The 19,246-nt window shown below is 42.3% G+C and overlaps 2 protein-coding genes across 2 annotated transcripts; both read left to right on the top strand.

Annotated features, from left to right (window-relative positions):
* Window positions 1-1,075: 1,075 nt before the first annotated feature.
* Window positions 1,076-1,735, top strand: LOC102709036 (PRA1 family protein B2-like). Its single transcript, XM_006663086.3, has one exon. It carries the CDS (start codon window positions 1,076-1,078, stop codon window positions 1,733-1,735), a length of 660 nt encoding a protein of 219 aa, XP_006663149.2.
* A 2,610-nt stretch (window positions 1,736-4,345) lies between these two features.
* Window positions 4,346-7,778, top strand: LOC121055720 (probable leucine-rich repeat receptor-like protein kinase IMK3). Its single transcript, XM_040528702.1, has 2 exons — window positions 4,346-6,176; window positions 6,730-7,778. Exons 1-2 carry the CDS (start codon window positions 4,442-4,444, stop codon window positions 7,359-7,361), a joined length of 2,367 nt encoding a protein of 788 aa, XP_040384636.1. The 5' UTR covers window positions 4,346-4,441; the 3' UTR covers window positions 7,362-7,778.
* Window positions 7,779-19,246: the final 11,468 nt, after the last annotated feature.

Consider the following 19,246-nt stretch of genomic DNA (forward strand, 5'->3'; position numbering starts at 1 on the left):
AGGTGTTTAAAGATTTGATGTGATGTTTTTGAAAAAAAATTTGGGAACTAAACCTGTGGTTGCTGGCGCTAAAGTGTGGGTTGGAACTTGCATAGCAAGGGTCAAAGTCTGATAGCAAGGTTTGGTTCTTAAGCATCAAACTTTTCTGGTGCCTAGTCTGTTTGTCTTGTGTTTGTGTTGGCCCAACTACGTGGCTTGCTACCTAATTAATCTTGACCTCCCCTTTGCCTCTTCTCTCCTTAACATAGTGTTGCCAATCTCTGCTCCATTCTGGTTGCTTCATAGGCATTTCACCATACTATAACATGCTTCCATAGGGGAAAAATGATTTGTTACACCTTTCTATAAACTATCTCAACATAATCCAATACATAATTGGAGCTGTTTATTAATGGTTAAAAAAAATCTATGGATAATATTTATATATGTGTTCTTATTGATGTAAAAGCAAATGATGGAAAATAAGCTCAATGAAAAGGCACTAAATCAACTCCAAATTTAAGTTCTAAAATTTAAATTTGGGCTTATAAGCCTAAGTACAAGCTATAAGATAAGAGCATTGCTATAGATGGTAAAATGTAGATTATTTGATTTTATGACATTTTTTAGAGCAGAAAAGAATGAATTAAATACATTGAAAAATGGATTATGAAGAGTATTTTAAGAAACTTCTACATGGAAAGTTTTCTTTTAAAATCACTATATGAGCTTAGAAAGCATGACCATTGTAACTATAAGTGCTTTCTCCGTTTCGTATTATAAAATATTTTTGCTATATCTAGATTGATTTATGGATTAATTAATAAATTGTATTTTATATATGTGTTGAGGTTTAATATGATCCGTATAACCAGGACAGGTGTGAAAAAAAAATATAATAATCGCTATGAATGTATGGAAAGTGCGAAAAAATTGGGAAGGGCAAAATGGTCAAAGTGTTGCTGACCATTGACTCATCGTGGTGGCCGGTCGGTGGCTTCCCTCCTAAGCTTGGATTTGTTTCGTTGAGAAATCATCGTCCACCTCCCCGCCCCCCCTCACCCAGCAGATCTCCCTCCTCCTCCGGATCCCAGCCATGGCTGCCGCCGCCCCTCCCCTTCTCCCCACCACCGTCCTCCCCGCCGAAACCGTCACGGCAACCCCAGCACCCACCTCCGTCTCCTCCGCCGACGCCAACCCGGCCGCCACGCGGGCCTTCCTCTCCCGCCTCCTCGACTCCGTCAAGCGCGCGCTCTCCGGGGCGCGCCCCTGGCCGGAGCTCGTCGACCGCACCGCCCTCTCCCGCCCGGACTCCCTCTCCGACGCCACCGCCCGCCTCCGCAAGAACCTCGCCTACTTCCGCGTCAACTACGCCGCCATCGTCGCCCTCTCCCTCGCCGCCTCCCTCCTCGCACACCCCTTCTCCCTCGCCGCGCTCCTCGCCCTCCTCGCCGCCTGGTGCTTCCTCTACCTGCTCCGCCCCGCCGACGCGCCCCCGCTCGCCGCGTTCGGCCGCACCTTCTCCGACAGGGAGACCCTCGGAGGCCTCATCGTCGCCTCCACCTTCGTCGTCTTCCTCACCTCCGTCGGATACCTCATCTTCTCCGCGCTCACCCTCGGCGCCGCCCTCGTCTGCGCGCACGGCGCCTTCCGCGTGCCCGAGGACCTCTTCCTCGACGAGCCCGACCAGGCCAACGGTGGCGCCTCCGTCAACCTGCTCTCCTTCGTCTCCAACGCCACCGGAGGCCGCGTCTGATCATATCCGCATTCAAAGGTCATACAACCATTTTTCGTTCTTTCTTTTATTCTTACTTTTCCACCGGACTATCATGTATGCATATTCATATGGCGATCGATGTGAATTGTCAGGAATATTAGAGCAAACAATCATTAGAGGAGAATGATATTGATACTGCTATACGATACATAAACGACTTTGTTGAGAATCTAGTTGTTCCCTTTTGCATTTGATGTATGAGAAACTTGAGATCTTCATTGATCCTGATTTTGATGTGATTTGCCTCATCATTCATGTCACAACGTAATTGGTTCTCTTATGGAAATCGCAAATTTGTTATGTATTGATGATTCATTGACATTTCGTAATGATGTTATGGATGGATCTGGGTAAGTAAAGTTGAATCAGTATCTTCGTTTGAGCATTTTATCTGACTGCTTGTCAATGCCCATAATGCAACCATAAACTGCCAAGAGCTCCTGGGCTCATGGCAGTGAATCTCATGGATGTAGCGCAGAAAACATATACACACATTAATTTAGGAGTACAAATTTTTCATGTTCAAGTTGGTGGGATCAGGAATTTTTCATGTATTGATGATTCATACGATGAATACAGAGATATATTTTTCACATTTATAATAGCTAATACTACGTACTTGATTAATCTGATTAATCGTAAAGTAATGTTCTTTGTTGTTTTGCATGTGGCTTATAAGCCAAGGCATATGGTCCTTTTTTGGAGGCTTATTAGCTAGAAAACATAAGCTTAAACAAATGTTCAACTTTTTATTTACCTTTTTAAAGCCACAAGCTATGTTAAGTACTACCTTTGTTTCATAATGTAAGATGTTTGATTTTTTTAGTTATAATATTTTATTATTTGTCTAATTCAAAAATTTAGTACAAATATAAAAAATGACAAGTCGTGTTTAAAGTTCTTTTGATAATAAAGTAAGTCACAAGCAAAATAAATGATGTTTCCATAATTTTTTGAATAAGACAAATGATCAAACATTGCAAACAAAAAAGTTAAACATCTTACATTATGAAACGGAGGGAGTAGCATTTTTTGTTTACTTGAAATAGAGATATGACCCACCATTAAACTTGAAACTTAGAAACCGTTGATTTATAAGCGAAAAATCGGCTTAAAAGCTTAAACGAACCAGCTAGGCAGAAATAAATGCATTAAAAGGGATGATTGTCAATTCATTAAGTCGCCTAAATCTGTTAGTATGTCTCAGTTTTTAAGATGACTCAAGTGAAGTTAAAATCCGTTCACACCATAACAGCTAACCCCTTATTGGTAGTGGATCCATGGGAAAATAACAGTGGTGGTAGAACAATCCTCTTATTTAACTTCTATATATGAAGCTTCAACTCCTCTTCACATAAAACCTACAATAGTCTCTCTTGTTTTAGAGTGCGCTCCATGAGCCTAGAGCCAGTAGTGGAGACTTAAAACTTCCTCGGCCCAATTGCCCATCATGGTTGGTAGTGTTCTTTATCCTGCCACCGCCTATCACCCCTCGAACTAGCGTCGTTCAGCCATGCTCAAGTCTGTCTCCCTTAACCGCAATTGCTGGTCATTCCTCCCTCTGTCACAACCTGAATATATTGATCTGAAGATGAAAGAAGCTACAACAATTATCAGACGGTGCAGATTACACGATATTGCTTCCAGGAAGAGTAATGAAGATCCAATGGTCCTGAAGCAGCCAAGACACACAATAGTAGCCACTCAGTTGTCGTCATCTATTTTGTTACTCTTCCTGTGACACACTTGCTTTTCTACTATTCCTTTGTTTTCCCGCAATTTATCAATTCATGTCCCATTTGGGTAGCTAATTAGCCAAAGTTCAATTTTTTTGCAATTCGGACTGAATCACTCGGGTCCTGACACTGCTCTGTAGCAATGTTGTTGTCTTTTTTCACCAAGTTTGGTGGATTTCTCCAGCGCAGCCACTCTTGTCTTTGATGCTGGATTTCACTGCCACTGCACTATCAAAAAACCATGTGGCATAACTTATATGTGGTTGATCCTGATCACCTTTGTCATCCGTTGATTTGTCATTTGGTAATCCCAAAAGCAATATATTCCACATGTTTCACGCTACAAGACTTTCTAATTTTATCCAGATTTAATTATATGTTAATAAATTTAGACACGTATACAAAATATATACATTGATATATAAATATAGATAAATTGATAAAGTCTTATAATATAAAACGAAGAATCAAGCAATAAGACCATGTAATAATCAACATTCGACATGATTCTCCCATTTTATTTTGTGCACGTCAGTCTAAACGGTCGTACATAACAGGAGCAAATCGAAATTCCAGATGAGTTTTATGTTGTGGAAGCTTATTTTAGTGGGCCCTAAGGTCGGAGTAGTAGGCCCAACACAAGCAGACCTGCTCTAAATAATCTACCTGATTAAGGCCAGACAGTACATCCCGCCCGTTGCTTTGGCTTCTCTCCCTCCTTCCTGAAAAACAACAAAACACGAGGGAAAAAAAAAAGAAGTAGCCGTTGAGATAGTGGTGGGGCCCACGCCATCGCATAATTTCTTCATGGCGGTCAGTCCAGTCCCGTGTCACTAGCCGTTGCCTCCTCTGCTCTGCCTCTGCTAAGGATATCCTTCCTTCCTCTAGACTTCCCTCCGTCTTCTCCGATCAGCCGGCGCGCGCTTCCTCCCTTCGCTACTCCAATCGAATGCAAGGACCACATGCTCCCCCTTCTCCTCCTGCCGCCATGCTCATCCGCCTCCTGCATTGCTTCCTACTCCTCCTCCCCTCGCTTGCCGCTGCGGCGCCCCACCGCCACCACGTCCACGCCGCGGGCGACGGCGTCGTCATCAGCCAGGCCGACTACCAGGGCCTCCAGGCCATCAAGCACGACCTCTCCGACCCCTACGGCTTCCTCCGCTCCTGGAACGACACCGGCCTCGGCGCCTGCTCCGGCGCATGGGCCGGCGTCAAGTGCGTCCAGGGCAAGGTCGTCGCCATCACCCTCCCCTGGCGCGGCCTCGCCGGCACGCTCTCCGAACGCATCGGCCAGCTCACCCAGCTAAGGCGACTCAGCCTCCACGACAACGCCATCGCCGGCCCCATCCCCACCTCCCTCGGCTTCCTCCCCGACCTCCGCGGCGTCTACCTCTTCAACAACCGCTTCTCCGGCGCCGTTCCGCCCTCCATAGGCAACTGCGTCGCGCTCCAGGCCTTCGACGCCAGCAACAACCTCCTCACCGGCGCCATCCCCTCCTCCCTCGCCAACTCCACCAAGCTCATGCGCCTCAACCTCAGCCACAACTCCATCTCTGGCGACATCCCACCCGAGGTCGCGGGTTCGCCGTCGCTTGTCTTCCTCGCACTCTCCCACAACAAGCTGTCCGGACACATCCCCGACGCCTTCGCTGGCTCCAGGGCGCCCTCCTCGTCCTCGCTTAAGGAAGCCATCACCGGGAGCTACCACCTCACCGTCCTCGACCTCTCGCACAACTCGCTCGACGGCCCCATACCGGAGTCGCTCGCCGGACTACAGAAGCTGCAGGTGGTCGACCTCGCCGGCAACAGGCTCAACGGCACCATCCCTGAGAAGGTTGGGTCACTGCCCGACCTCAAGACGCTCGACCTCTCCGGCAACGCCCTCTCTGGCGTGATCCCGGCGAGCCTGTCCAACCTCACCTCCACTCTCCAAGCCTTCGATGTCTCCAACAACAACCTCTCCGGCGAAGTGCCGGCCTCGCTCGCGCAAAAGTTTGGGCCTTCCGCCTTCGCCGGAAACATACAGCTCTGCGGCTACTCTGCTTCGGTGCCCTGCCCGGCGTCTCCGTCTCCGGCGCCGTCCGCACCGGCATCACCAACGCAGGTGGAGGCCTCGGGGCGCCACCGGAAGTTCACCACCAAGGAGCTCGCGCTGATCATCGCCGGAATCGTCGTCGGCATCCTTGTCTTGCTGGCTCTCTGCTGCCTGCTGCTCTGCTTCTTGACGAAGAAGGGGTCCGGATCACGGAGCGGCGGGAAGCAGATGGCGAGCAAGGCAGCAGGTGGTGCCGGAGCGGCGACGGGCGGGCGAGGCGAGAAGCCAGGGTCGGGGGCGGCGGAGGTGGAGTCCGGAGGCGAGGTGGGAGGGAAGCTGGTGCACTTCGACGGGCCGATGGCGTTCACGGCGGACGACCTGCTGTGCGCGACGGCGGAGATAATGGGGAAGAGCACGTACGGGACGGTGTACAAGGCGACGCTGGAGGACGGGAGCCTGGTGGCGGTGAAGCGGCTGAGGGAGAAGATCACCAAGGGCCACAAGGACTTCGAGGCCGAGGCGGCGGTGCTCGGCAAGATCCGCCACCCCAACCTGCTGCCGCTCAGAGCCTACTACCTCGGCCCCAAGGGCGAGAAGCTTCTTGTGCTCGATTTCATGCCCAATGGCAGCCTCTCCCAGTTCCTCCATGGTCAGTAACTCAGCTGCTACTTACACTATTAATTTGCATCATACTAATTAATGCATCTTCAGCTTGCTTCTGCTTGGCATTGTGCTTACAACATTCTGCTTTCAACTGAAACTTGCTCTGAATATTTCACTGAAGGATTAGCCTGAATACTTGCAGATTCTGACAATTCTAATATTGATTTAGCTCTTTCATCAAGTAGATTTGGTGTATACTGAAAATTTTGCACAGTTGTGCATTTGATTTAACCATAAGAATGAACATCCCTTGCCAATTTAGAGATTGAGCATTTCATGTCTTCATTGTCAAACAAAGTTCAGTAAAAGAGTGCCAGTTAACTAAAACAAACTAACATTTCGTTCAGTTCACTAAATGGCATGCTTCTTTTTCAACAGCAGTTCTGTAGTAACACTATCAAGCTTTTCTAGCTCTGCATTACTAACAAATTTGCTCAACACTCACACTGCAATTCTTGGGTTACATCTTCGTGAGCTGAAAATCTGCATACCTGATAGTGACAAAATAACATTTTGTGATGGCATAAATGATGTTGCAGCTCGCGCGCCAAACACTCCGATCGACTGGGAGACTAGGATGACAATCGCCAAGGGCACAGCCCGTGGCCTGGCCTTCCTCCACGACGACATGACCATCGTCCACGGCAACCTCAACGCCAGCAACGTCCTCCTCGACGACCACACCAATCCCAGGATCGCCGACTTCGGCCTGTCTCGCCTCATGACGGCTGCCGCCAACTCCAACGTCCTCGCCGCCGCCGGCGCCCTCGGCTACCGCGCCCCCGAGCTGTCCAAGCTCAAGAAGGCCAGCGCCAAGACCGACGTGTACAGCCTCGGCGTCATCATCCTCGAGCTCCTCACCGGCAAGTCCCCCGCCGAAGCCACCAACGGCATGGACCTGCCTCAGTGGGTGGCGTCCATTGTCAAGGAGGAGTGGACCAGCGAGGTGTTCGACCTCGAGCTGATGCGCGACGGCGACACCGGCCCAGCGGGAGATGAGCTCGTGGACACGCTGAAGCTGGCGCTGCACTGCGTCGACCAGTCACCGACGGTGAGACCTGATGCACGGGAGGTGCTCCGGCAGCTCGAGCAGATCAGGCCGGGGGCGGAGGGCGGCGCCGGGCCTAGCGAGGAAGGTGGCGCGGGCCATGTGGCTGTAGGCAATGAGTAGTAAGCAGCTGCTGGGTTCTTGAGCAGAATTCGAAGAAGAAATCAAAGCTTGAGAACACTAGAAACAGAGCAGCTAGAGAACAGAGGAAACAGAGATACTCCTACGTTTCATTTTATGAATTCTTTGATTTATTTGAAAGCTTAGTAGTAGCAGTATTAGTAAGTGGTAGACATTATTCGTCTATGTTGTTTTTGCAGCCTTCTTTCCTTGTATAGGCAAATAAGTAATATTATTTGCAACAGAACTGAATCGCTCTATCAGAATATCAATAGAAATACCACATTGTCTTACTGGATTCCTTAACCAAACAACAAGAAGAGATGAATTCCGCTGGTTTTTAGCATTATTGGAAAAAGAACCTAAGGGTGCAAGAGAAGGTTACAACAAAGGGTTTAATAATCGCTTATCAATTTTGAGTAAAAAGTTTTCATGCCTCTTGTGTGAGTAACGGTCAATAAGAGTAGTTAAACCACCTTCAATAGATATCTATAAGTTACCTATAAAATATACTATATAATTTTTTTTATTAAAGAGAGATAAAAGCTATTTCTTAATCAAGAGTCTCTTGCACATATTTTAATATCAACTGTAAATGAATTGTAGGGTCATTTGCATTATGAGCTATTTACTAAGAGCTAGACCATTAAAGAAGTTGTCTTTTAGAATACTTAGAGATAGTATGCTATCTCTATTGTTGGAGGTGACCTTACCGTCACTCGAAGTTCACAAAGAAGCTAGCTAGCCACTCTCTTCGTAGAGAAAATAAAAGCAGCTCCGGGATAAAAAATAATGTTGTTTTATTCAATAAACCTATGGTCGGAAGATCTATGAAAGCAAATGAATACATAGAGTTTTGAAAGGAAAGAAAGCACGTAGCTTGACAAGCGAGCATCTCTTTGATGGGTGTGAGAAAGGTAGGTAGGAGAGGATAATGTGGAGCGGAGGAATCACATAAAGTATGCTTTCTAGTCTAACCCCTTAGTACAACTCAATGGTGCAGATATTCGCCGACGCATCGTACCGGAAGAGGAGCTTGACCATGTCGACGCTGAAGTTCCAAAATAAAAGTGATTTTGGTAATGCATGTGCATATTCAAAATCACTTATATTATGGGACAAAGGTGTACACATTAACAAGAAACACATTAAGCTAAAAACCACATAATCTTCTCAAATTAATTCCAAGATGCATGGATTGATGTGAAGTATTACCCAGTCGGCGTCGTGTCTTATCTCAGGACTGACTGATGCGCAGAAAGTGCATGCCCTAAAAGTGAGGTGATTTCCGCTTCCATATTTGTTGTTCCACATACAATGTATCAAATTCAAATAGAAATGCACGCTTGGCAATGTCGTTCACATGACTGATCATCTCTCTAGGCACCCACCTACAATTGCTACAGAAATGACATGCAGGTTTCCAAACTTTTGCTTTGATAAATATTTCTTTTCCCAATCATGATGGTATAGTTTTCTTCATTATCAGTGACCACATTAAGCTTGTCAATGTCAAGATCTCTCCCTCGAACAAGAGAACAAAATAGTGCAGTGCCTTGTTCAGAGCTGTTGCATGGTAAATCTATGATGATTTGGTATTCTAATGGCCATCCATATTTCCAAATTACTGATGCTACCATGGCAATACCGTCTACATTTGAAATCATCTGTTCTGACAATAATAATTTGACATAGTCCTTTTTCTCAGCATCAGGTATGTCATCTAGACGATAATAACAGGCATCACATTCTGCTTTGCAAACAGTAGAATCATGCAATGTTTTGGAGTGTGGTATCAACAACAAACCAAGGTTAAAGAATAGAAGTTCCATTGGTGGCAACTCATTGATCCAGTCCAGTAATACAACAATCCCCTCAGTATTCAAGGATTCGAGTATCGGTATCCAGCGTTTGCGACTTTGCTTGATAAGCAACTTCATCAAACTTCTTGATGTGACAGAAAGTGGAGGTCTTTTAAAAATGTCATAATACATAAAATAGAGCTCTTTAACAAAGTAACTCCCTATGGTTTCAGTTAAACAAAAGGCAAATTGAGAGAAAAAAGGATTTATCTCTTCTTCAAATGTTTTCTTGAGCACACTTTCTGAAGAAACCTTTTTGAATTCAGCAGAATCATTTTTCACTTGCTTCATGATATCATGCATTTGATGAACTGGACGGTTCTTTATCCATGGTGGTAACTTATTCAGATGTTCTGAATTAACACCGAGTGACGTGTAGTTATCATTATCGCCAACTTGCATCAGGACTTATACTATACCGAGATCTCGAACAAATGCTTGAGAGTATGTTTGCACGTCTGAGTCTCAGTCGGCTGAGCAACATGACTGTCAGTATGGAAATAACCGTTATATCTGAAACACACTTAACATTGAGAAACAAATCATCACAGCTTATTATATCTTCATGACATTCGATGTTTAATAATATAAGAAATAAGTGTTCAATGCAATATTGTTGACAAAAAATAACTCAGTGTTTGGCAGCGTGTTCCCGCTAGAATCGTTGCTGCCATCAGCTTCACTTCTCTCTGTCTCGGCGACGACCATGTAAACAAATCTAGGAGACAGAAGCAGTGAGGGGAAGAAAGAGAGAAGTACCAATAAGAAGATGACGAGATAGATATTGTTTAAATATCGTCTATAATTAAAAAATATTATTCTAATAGTAATGATTTATTATAGTTTTTTTTAGCATTAGGTTTCTCATCTTATCGGTAATAAGAGGCATCACATTTTACTTTGTAAACATTGTAAGCACACCGACGCAATGGCCAAATCCAATCATATGAGTATCGGTGGGTGATCTAGAATTTTATAATTAGTAGTTTGAAAATTAGTTGTTTAATAAAAAATATAATGTTATTATTAGTATAATAAAATTATTTCAATATTTCATTTATCTATTGTTTTACTTATAAATAGAAATTGAAATTTAAACATATTTTTTTATTATTTATTCTCTCCATTTTATATTATAAATCACTTACATTTTTCCTAAATTAAACTTTACTAAGTTTAACAAAATTTACTAAAAACACTAACATCTACCATATCACATTAGTTTTATTAAATACATAATAAAATCTGTCTTCATGATGTATTTATTAGTTACCATAAATATTTACTATTTCTAGAGCTCTCCAACAATGTTGACATATTTTTCTATATATGTATAAAGTTAAAGATATGTGATCACTTGAAGACTATTTATAATTTGTTATAATCATTAGATTTATAACAAATGTTTATAATATAGTATAATCATCATATTTATAACAAATGTCACTCCCTTATTTATCTGCAAATATTAAGTTTATATGATTATTTGTATCACATATTATTCTCTAATGATATTATAACAACAACATGAACCTACCTCAGTCAGTGGCATCAATTGTCAAGGAGGAGTGGACCAGCGAGGTTTTTTACCTCGAGTTGATGCGCAACAGTGACACTGACTCAGCGGGACACGAGCTCGTCGACACGCTGAAGCTGGTGCACTACATAGACCAGTCATCTCAAGAATGAAAATAAACTTTTAAGCAACAAACTTTATTAAAAGACCCAAGCACGTACAAACCCAAGTGGTGCTAGCTTGGGTTGCTCTCTCTTGAGCGATTTGAACTCAATTGGCTTGGAGATGAAAATGCTATAATATCTCGAACACATGAAAAATGTTCTGCCCAAGAGTAGATAATGTTTCTTTAAAGCACAATTAGTAGAAGAATGAGTAATCGAATCCAAAGTAATCTGGAATCACTGCTTCGGGCACATGCTTAACAACATTTTAAGTGCCTAGGATATGTCGAACTAGCACCTATATTTTCGGAGCCACCGACCCATTTTGAGGGCCATGCCGTTGGTATCCTAATTTTGAGAAATCACGAGCTTTATGTCACCATTAGACTAACCATAAAAGTCTCAATGTTCCCTTAGACATGGTATAAACTGCACCATCACCATGCAAAAGCAACGACTCGCTCAACCCAAAGGGACACATTTACATTTAGTCAAAGTGGACCACACCAGTAGGTGCATTTTTAAGCCCATGGAGTTTCCGTGGAATATACTGGCTGCTTCCAACTTTACATGGAGGAGATAAGCTCATGGTGTTGAATCCCGGTTACTCAATGGTGCTAAACACAAAGGATAAATAGTATCTAATGCAAAATATATTTGATTGGGAAAAATCTAGGTAATATAACTTATTAAGCTAGTTAAGCAATTTTATGTCTTTTGTCATTGCTCAACTATTAAGCCTTGATTATTATTTAGCACCTCGTGTTATACATCCATCCCGACAACTCCTTAGTAATTTAGCCAGCACGGAGCGTAACGTATTGCCCGGTTTGATACGGTAAATAGGGCCTCACAATTTGGTACCGTTCCCTCTCAAAAACTCATAACCAAACTGACAAAGACTTAAAAAAATCCTAGTATGTTGTAGGCTATACAAGTGTATTTCTCCTCTTTTTGATTTTAATTTCCTCAAATAGTAGATTCGTTGTGTTTAAACACTCGTTTGACATGGAGTTGAGCTTCACGAATTAGAATATATGTTACTCAAGTACTTTTGCAATCATTAAAAGCAAAAACCAACTTATCTCTATGCTTTTGATTTCCTCTGAGTAGTACTTAGCACTTTGTGTTATACACTCATCCTAGCAAGCCCCCAAGTGCCATGGACCAACGCAGAGCATAGCGTAGCACTCAGGTTGAGCCAGTGAATAGAGTTTCATGACTCGATACCATTTCTACTCGGATGTATTTGCAAGCAATCAAGATAAGAAAAATTCAACTTCTCATGTGTCTAACCAGTAGTTTTTCAAGTGGTTAATCCTATGTTTATACACTCCATGTGGAGCTAAGTTTCACAGTCGGAGTTTGTTCCACTCAGATAGTTTGCAAGTTACCAATGTAAAAAGTCAAAAATATTTGCAAAAAGCATGATATAGCAGGTGCAGCCTCCGACACACTACTTAATGGAGAATCAGTTGAGGCAGTGAGGCAGAGGAAAAATAAAATATTACTCGGGTAAGAACAAAAAAAAAGACTTAGCTTTTTGATATTCCCTAAGCCACCACTTGGCGGCGACGACAACGACCAATGTGCGCACGAGGTCACCACGCGATGGTGACGTCGATGGCCGATGCTCTTGGTCCTAAATCAGAATAGGACGAATGAACCGGCCTCCGTGGATAAGTACTCGATGACAGTGAAAGATGCTTCAGTACAAAACAATTAGCATAAGGAAGCGACCATCCCGGCAATCACACCAATGGTCGGCATGGGGACGAGATTAGCACTCGATGACAGTGAAAGTGACCAGTTGGGGACGATGTTCCCACTTAGTAATGGAAGCTGGCTTGTCTGGGAGGCCAACACTCAACGATGGATGGGGCCGACATGGCAGGTCACCACTCAGCGGCGAATACATCATGGTGACAAGGTTGCCACCTGGGGATGAAGAGTACGGCCAGCGTCGCAATGAAGTCACTGCTCGGTGGCGATGAAGGTGGCCGATGGGATGACGATGAAGTTTAATGGCGACGGTGAATGCGGTCGGCATGGTAATGAAGTCACCAACATGGTGATGAGATTTCTGCTTGCCGGTGGTGAAGGCGGTTGACTGCGACTATGGATGTTGAACGATAGCAGGACTGTGGGATGGTGAAAGTCCAACCGCGGCGGTGAAAGCCCACTTGACAACAACGAAGGCAACTATCTGTACGATAGTAGAAGTCCAGTAACGGATACGGCTTACATGGCGACAAGATAGACCCTCAGCGACGATGAAGGTGGCTGACGTAGGGACATCATACCCACTCAACGATGATGAAAGACGTGACTAGGACAAAATCATCACTTGTTGGCAGCTAAGGCCGTGTTGATGAGGTCGCCACTCAGCAATGGTGAATTCTTTTATGTGTGAGGACGAGTTCACCACTTGATAGCGGTGACGGATGCAGCTGACGTAGTGAAAAGATCACAAGCCAATGGCGATGATGGTTGTAGCTAGCCGTGGTGAGGAGATCGCCACCCGACGATGATAATTTCGACGACAAAGCTAGACGTGGTCGGCTTGGTGATGCAGTCACCACTCGACAATGATAATCTTAGTGACGAAGGTAGACGTGGTTGGTGTGGTTATGGGATCACCATTGGGCGGCGATAGAGGATGTGGTTGGCGTGGTGACAAGATCACCCCTCTACGACGACAGAGGATGCAGACAACAATCTTGGAGAATACGGTAGGCATGGTGATGAGTTCACCACCCGACGGACGACGATGGATATGGCCGACGTGGTGAGTAAATCAACACTCGGTGACAATGATCTTGGCGGCGAAGGCGAGATCACCACCTAGCGGCGATGATGGATGTGGCCAGCGTGGTGATGAGGTCACCAATCGACGACAATGATTGATGTGGTTGGCATGATGATGAGATCGCCGCTTGAGGACGACAATCTTGGTGGTGAAGGAGAATGTGACCGGCGTGGTGATGAGATCACCACTCAACGGGTGTCGATGGAGATGACCGACGTGGTGAGATGACCACTCGGCGGCAATGATCTTGGCGGCGATAGTGATGGATGTGGCCAGCGTGGTGATGAGGTCACTACTCGACGACAATGATCGACGCGGTTGTGGTGTTGATGAGATCACCACATGGAGGCGAAGAAGTTGATGACGAACCTATGACCTTCTATGGAAGACAAAGAGGTGCCAACAATGCTAGAGATGTGGCCATCGTGCTCATCAAGATTGATCCCAACGCTGCCCCTACCTGGTGCACCAATTGTCAATATTTTGTATTGGCAATAAATATGGAGATGACGCATGAGACCAAAAGTATGATGGTGTGCAGAAGACAAGTGGTTACCCAAGTTTGAGTTCTCAGGATGAGATATTACCATACTACTGCTTGGATGTAGATTGATTATCTAAAATCCTAGGACAGACTTAGTAATGATCTGTTAGACTGTGTACCTTGAGGGACCCATGCCTTCTCTTATATATCGGGGACATAGTTACAAGAGATAGAGACGTAATCTGATAAAACTAAGCCTAAACCGACTCATATTCAACTAGTTATGCAAACTAGGAATCAGAGTCCTAATCCTTGCCATATACCTAGTTGGTTATATAGTCTGATATCTATATTTACAACTTTCTTTATAATTCAGAACCATCATTCCTATACAGATACGTAGAGTACACCGGATACCCCACATCTGGGTATTTCATATGACTAATGTCTCGTGTTATGATGGATGCAGGGACATGGCACCATGCTAGTAGCGATGCACCTCTATTCCCTCCTAGGTGCACCTCTGGTTCTGTTCCCCGCCATCATGGCACTGGTTTCATAGGCAAGCAAGCGACGATGACTAGACGGGGCACAATGTCGTGATTGAGGTGGAATGAAGCTTGGAGAGACAAGAAGATGGGGGGACGAAGAAGTGTCACTGGGTGCGTGCAAGACTGGAAGAAAATGGCCTGAGTGGGTAGGAGATGCGCGATTACTTTGCGTTGGCGTGGAAAGAAAGGGGAGGTACGACTGATTCGATCATTGGATTTTGATAATTTTTTTTTGACAATCAAAATACAATATATGTTTTGCCAATGAAGTACATTTTTTTATCTGCATCACACACTCACCAAAAGGAACTGTTAAATGCCCAAAAGAGGATGGATAAACTACATGCTAGGAAGCTACAGATGTTAAATCTTTTTGTATTAAGCTGTCAGTCCTGAGCTGTTATAACACTTAATTCAAGTGATAAAACAGGAGCATCAGGAGTCACGGACGAACAGAGCATACTAATTATTGTTAAAAAAACACCCCATTATTTTGCCTTCATGAATCGACAAGTCATTTTGCACTGCTAATTATGAATATGGCATCAAGGTGCATCGATTTCGCTCTATTAGAGTATGGTTAACACAAGTACATAACTACACGTCACATGCCGGGCAAGTTGGCAGAGTTAGCCAGTTCTGGGAGAAAAATAATGTTTTGAGGATTCATTACGATAATGGTAATAATAGTTTGAATAACATTGGAAAATTTGTTAATGCAGAAACCAAGAGTAACGCAGGAGAAGTTTACTTTTCGTATGGGAAAATTCGTGTCGCATAAATGGTATTAATCGACACTTTATTCAAAAGCTAACTTAGCAAATTAAAACTCTCTTAAAATTTCTTCACCAATTTCTTACCATCCATGCTAGAGAAGAAAACCTCAAGACAATTCTACTGATACGAAACCATGCATGGAGATGGACACACATAGAAAACTGATCACTGACCATTGGTGTATGGACCGGCGCAAAATGATTTTAAGGAACAATTTCTAGCTGAATTAGTTCATATGTGCAGTCATGAAACCTTGCCAATTATTATTGGTGGAGACTTTAATATTTTACGCAGTCCTGATGAAAAGAATAATGACAGTTATGATGATAGATGGCCTTTTCTTTTTAATGCAATCATAGATGGTCTGAGTCTTAGAGAACTTTCAATGTCTGGAAGGAAATATACTTGGGCAAATAATTTAACAATTCCAACTTATGAAAAATTAGATAGAGTACTAATGTCGACAGAGTGGGAACAGAAATTCCCTCTATCCTCGGTGTTTGCTCTAAATAGAGATATTTCGGATCATACGCCTTTACTTTTAAACACAAATTCGTCCTCGGTGTGTAATAGTCAACAATACTTCAAATTTGAGTTAGGTTGGCTGCTTCGTAGTGGCTTTGTGGACATGGTTAAGGGAATTTGGTCTAGTGTGAATGAAGGAAATACTCCATTAGAGCGATGGCAAACAAAGATTCGGAGATTACGGCAACATTTAAGAGGATGGGCTAAACAAACTAGCGGTACTTATAAAAAAGAGAAGAAGGCACTACTAGATAACCTTGATTTACTTGATAAAAAAGCTGAAACAATTTTATTGAATCAGGAAGAGCTTGATACTAGACAATATCTAAGAAATAGACTAGCATGCTTGCTAAGAGATGAGGAAATTAAATGGTATCAACGTGCTAAGACTAAAGATATTTTGGAAGGTGACTCAAATACCAAATATTTTCATTTGGTAGCAAATAGAAAACACAGAAAAACAAGAATTTATCAATTACAGGATGGCGATTGGGTTATAAATGGTGATGCGGATTTAAAGGCGCATATTACCACTTATTATAAAGGTCTTTTTGGTCCTCCTGAAGGTTCGTCTTTAACTTTAGATGAAAGTCAGATAAGTGATATCCCCCAAGTGTCTCAATTAGAAAATAATGCTGTAGTAGATGAATTTACGGAAAAGGAAATTAAAGATGCAATTTTTCAAATGGAACACAATAAAGCCCCAGGTCCAGATGGCTTTCCTGCTGAGTTCTATCAAGTGTTCTGGAATGTTATTAAATCTGATTTGATAGACTTATTCAAGGATTTTCACAGTGGAAGCCTAAATCTCTATTCGCTCAACTTTGGTACTATCATTTTATTACCTAAGTGCAGGGAGGCTACTAAGATTCAACAATATAGGCCTATCTGCTTACTTAATGTCAGTTTTAAAATATTTACTAAAGTTGCTACAAATAGAATTGCTGTAGTAGCTCAGAAAGTTATCAGTCCTACACAAACAGCTTTTATACCTAGGAGAAATATTATGGAAGCGGTTGTTATCCTCCATGAAACAATTCATAAATTACATCGGAAAAAAATGAATGGAGTAATTTTTAAGATCGATTTTGAGAAAGCCTATGATAAAATTAAGTGGTCTTTTGTCCAACAAACTTTGAGAATGAAAGGTTTTTCGCGAAAATGGTGTGATTGGATTTCCTCTTTCATTCAAGGGGGACATGTCGGTATTAAAGTAAATGATCAAGTGGGGGCAAATTTTCAAACTTATAAGGGTTTAAGGCAAGGGGCCCGTTATCTCCCATTCTTTTTAATATAGTTGTTGATATGCTAGCTATATTAATTAAGAGAGCAAAAGTTGATGGTCAGATTTCTGGAGCTATTCCACATTTGGTGGATGATGGTTTATCTATTTTACAATATGCTGATGATACTATTATTTTTCTTGACTATGATTTAGATAAAGCAAAGAATATAAAGTTGTTATTAACCGTGTTTGAAAAATTATCTGAACTTAAGATACATTTTCACAAGAGTGAATTATTTTGCTTTGGTCAGGCAAAAGAATGTTATGAGCAATATTCAAATATTTTTGGATGTAAAATAGGACAATTTCCAGTTAGATACTTGGGTATCCCTATGCATTATAGAAAACTTAGTAGTTGGAAAGGTAAACACATGTCTCTTGGAGGGAGATTGGTTTTGATTAATTCTGTGTTGTCAAGCTTGGTTATGTTTATGATATCTTTTTTTGAGATTCCTAAAGGGGTTCTTTAGAAAATTGATTATTATAGATCTCGTTTCTTTTGGCAAGGTGATGAACATAAAAAGAAATATAGGCTGACAAGATGGGACATTATATGTCAACCAAAAGATCAGGGTGGACTTGGTGTTCATAATTTAGAAATCCAAAACCAATGTTTATTAAGCAAATGGTTGTTCAAATTAATAAATGAACAAGGCATGTGGCAAGATATGTTGAAGAGGAAATATCTTAGTTGTAAATCAATAACCCAGGTCGAGAGAAAACAAGGGGATTCACATTTTTGGTCTCGCCTAATGAAGGTTAAGAATTCCTTTCTAAATATGGGTTCGTGGTTAATTAATAATGGTGAGCAAGTTAGATTCTGGGAGGATAAGTGGTTAGGAAATTCTTCTTTAAAGGACAAATATCCGTCATTGTATTCTATAGTGAGAAGGAAAAACTCATCAATTGCAAGTGTTATGAGTTCGGTTCCACTTAATGTTTCTTTCAGAAGAGCTTTAGTTGGTCAAAATTTGGTCAACTAGCATAATCTGTGTGCTTCAATTCTGCATATTAATTTAACAGAGGAGGATGACATATTTAGATGGAACTTTCATCAAAATAGTCATTTTTCTGTTAGATCAATGTATTTAGCCTTAATTAATAATGGGTACATAGAGAGGAATAAGATTATTTGGAAGCTTAAGATGCCCCTTAAGATTAAGATTTTTATGTGGTATCTTCTTAAAGGACTTGCTTTAACAAAAGACAATTTGGCTAAGAGGAACTGGATTGGTAATTTAAGATGTTGTTTTTGTATGAAAAAAGAAACAATTTACCACCTTTTCCTAGATTATCATTTTTCTAGATTTCTTTGTAGATCAATTCAATTCTCATTTGGATTATACCCACCACAAAGTATCTCTCATATGTTTGGGAATTGACTGGTGGGTGTCAATAAAAAAGTTAAGAAAATTATTCTTGTAGGGGCTTCTGCCATATGTTGGGCTCTTTGGCTTAGCAGAAATGATATGATTTTTGATAAAACACCATCAAAATCTTATTTGCAGGTACTTTTCAGGGCAACATATTGGCTTCGGGATTGGGCCCAACTGCAAAGGCATGATGATGATATCAAGCTAATAAATGATGCATGTCGTAAACTAGAGTCGATGATTATGCACCTTTTTACCAACTTCGGATGGAGATTCTCGAATAGAATTAAGTAATTAAGGGTTCTTTTATCTTGTGTTGGTGTCTTTTAGTCTGTAGAAGTTGAATTTAAACTTGCATGTTGGTGGAGTGATATAACTCGTATTAAACTATTTTATCAAATTTGTTCATATTTTTTGATGACTATTTAGATGACATGCAAGCAACGGGTATATATACACCCGTGTGCTAAAAAACTGCTTCCGTACATGATTCTGCGGAGAGAAGAAAAGCAGACATATACAGTTGAGGGAGGTGCAAAGGA

The sequence above is a fragment of the Oryza brachyantha genome, chromosome 11, assembly GCF_000231095.2.
Source record: "Oryza brachyantha chromosome 11, ObraRS2, whole genome shotgun sequence".
In the NCBI taxonomy this organism is placed as follows: domain Eukaryota; kingdom Viridiplantae; phylum Streptophyta; class Magnoliopsida; order Poales; family Poaceae; genus Oryza; species Oryza brachyantha.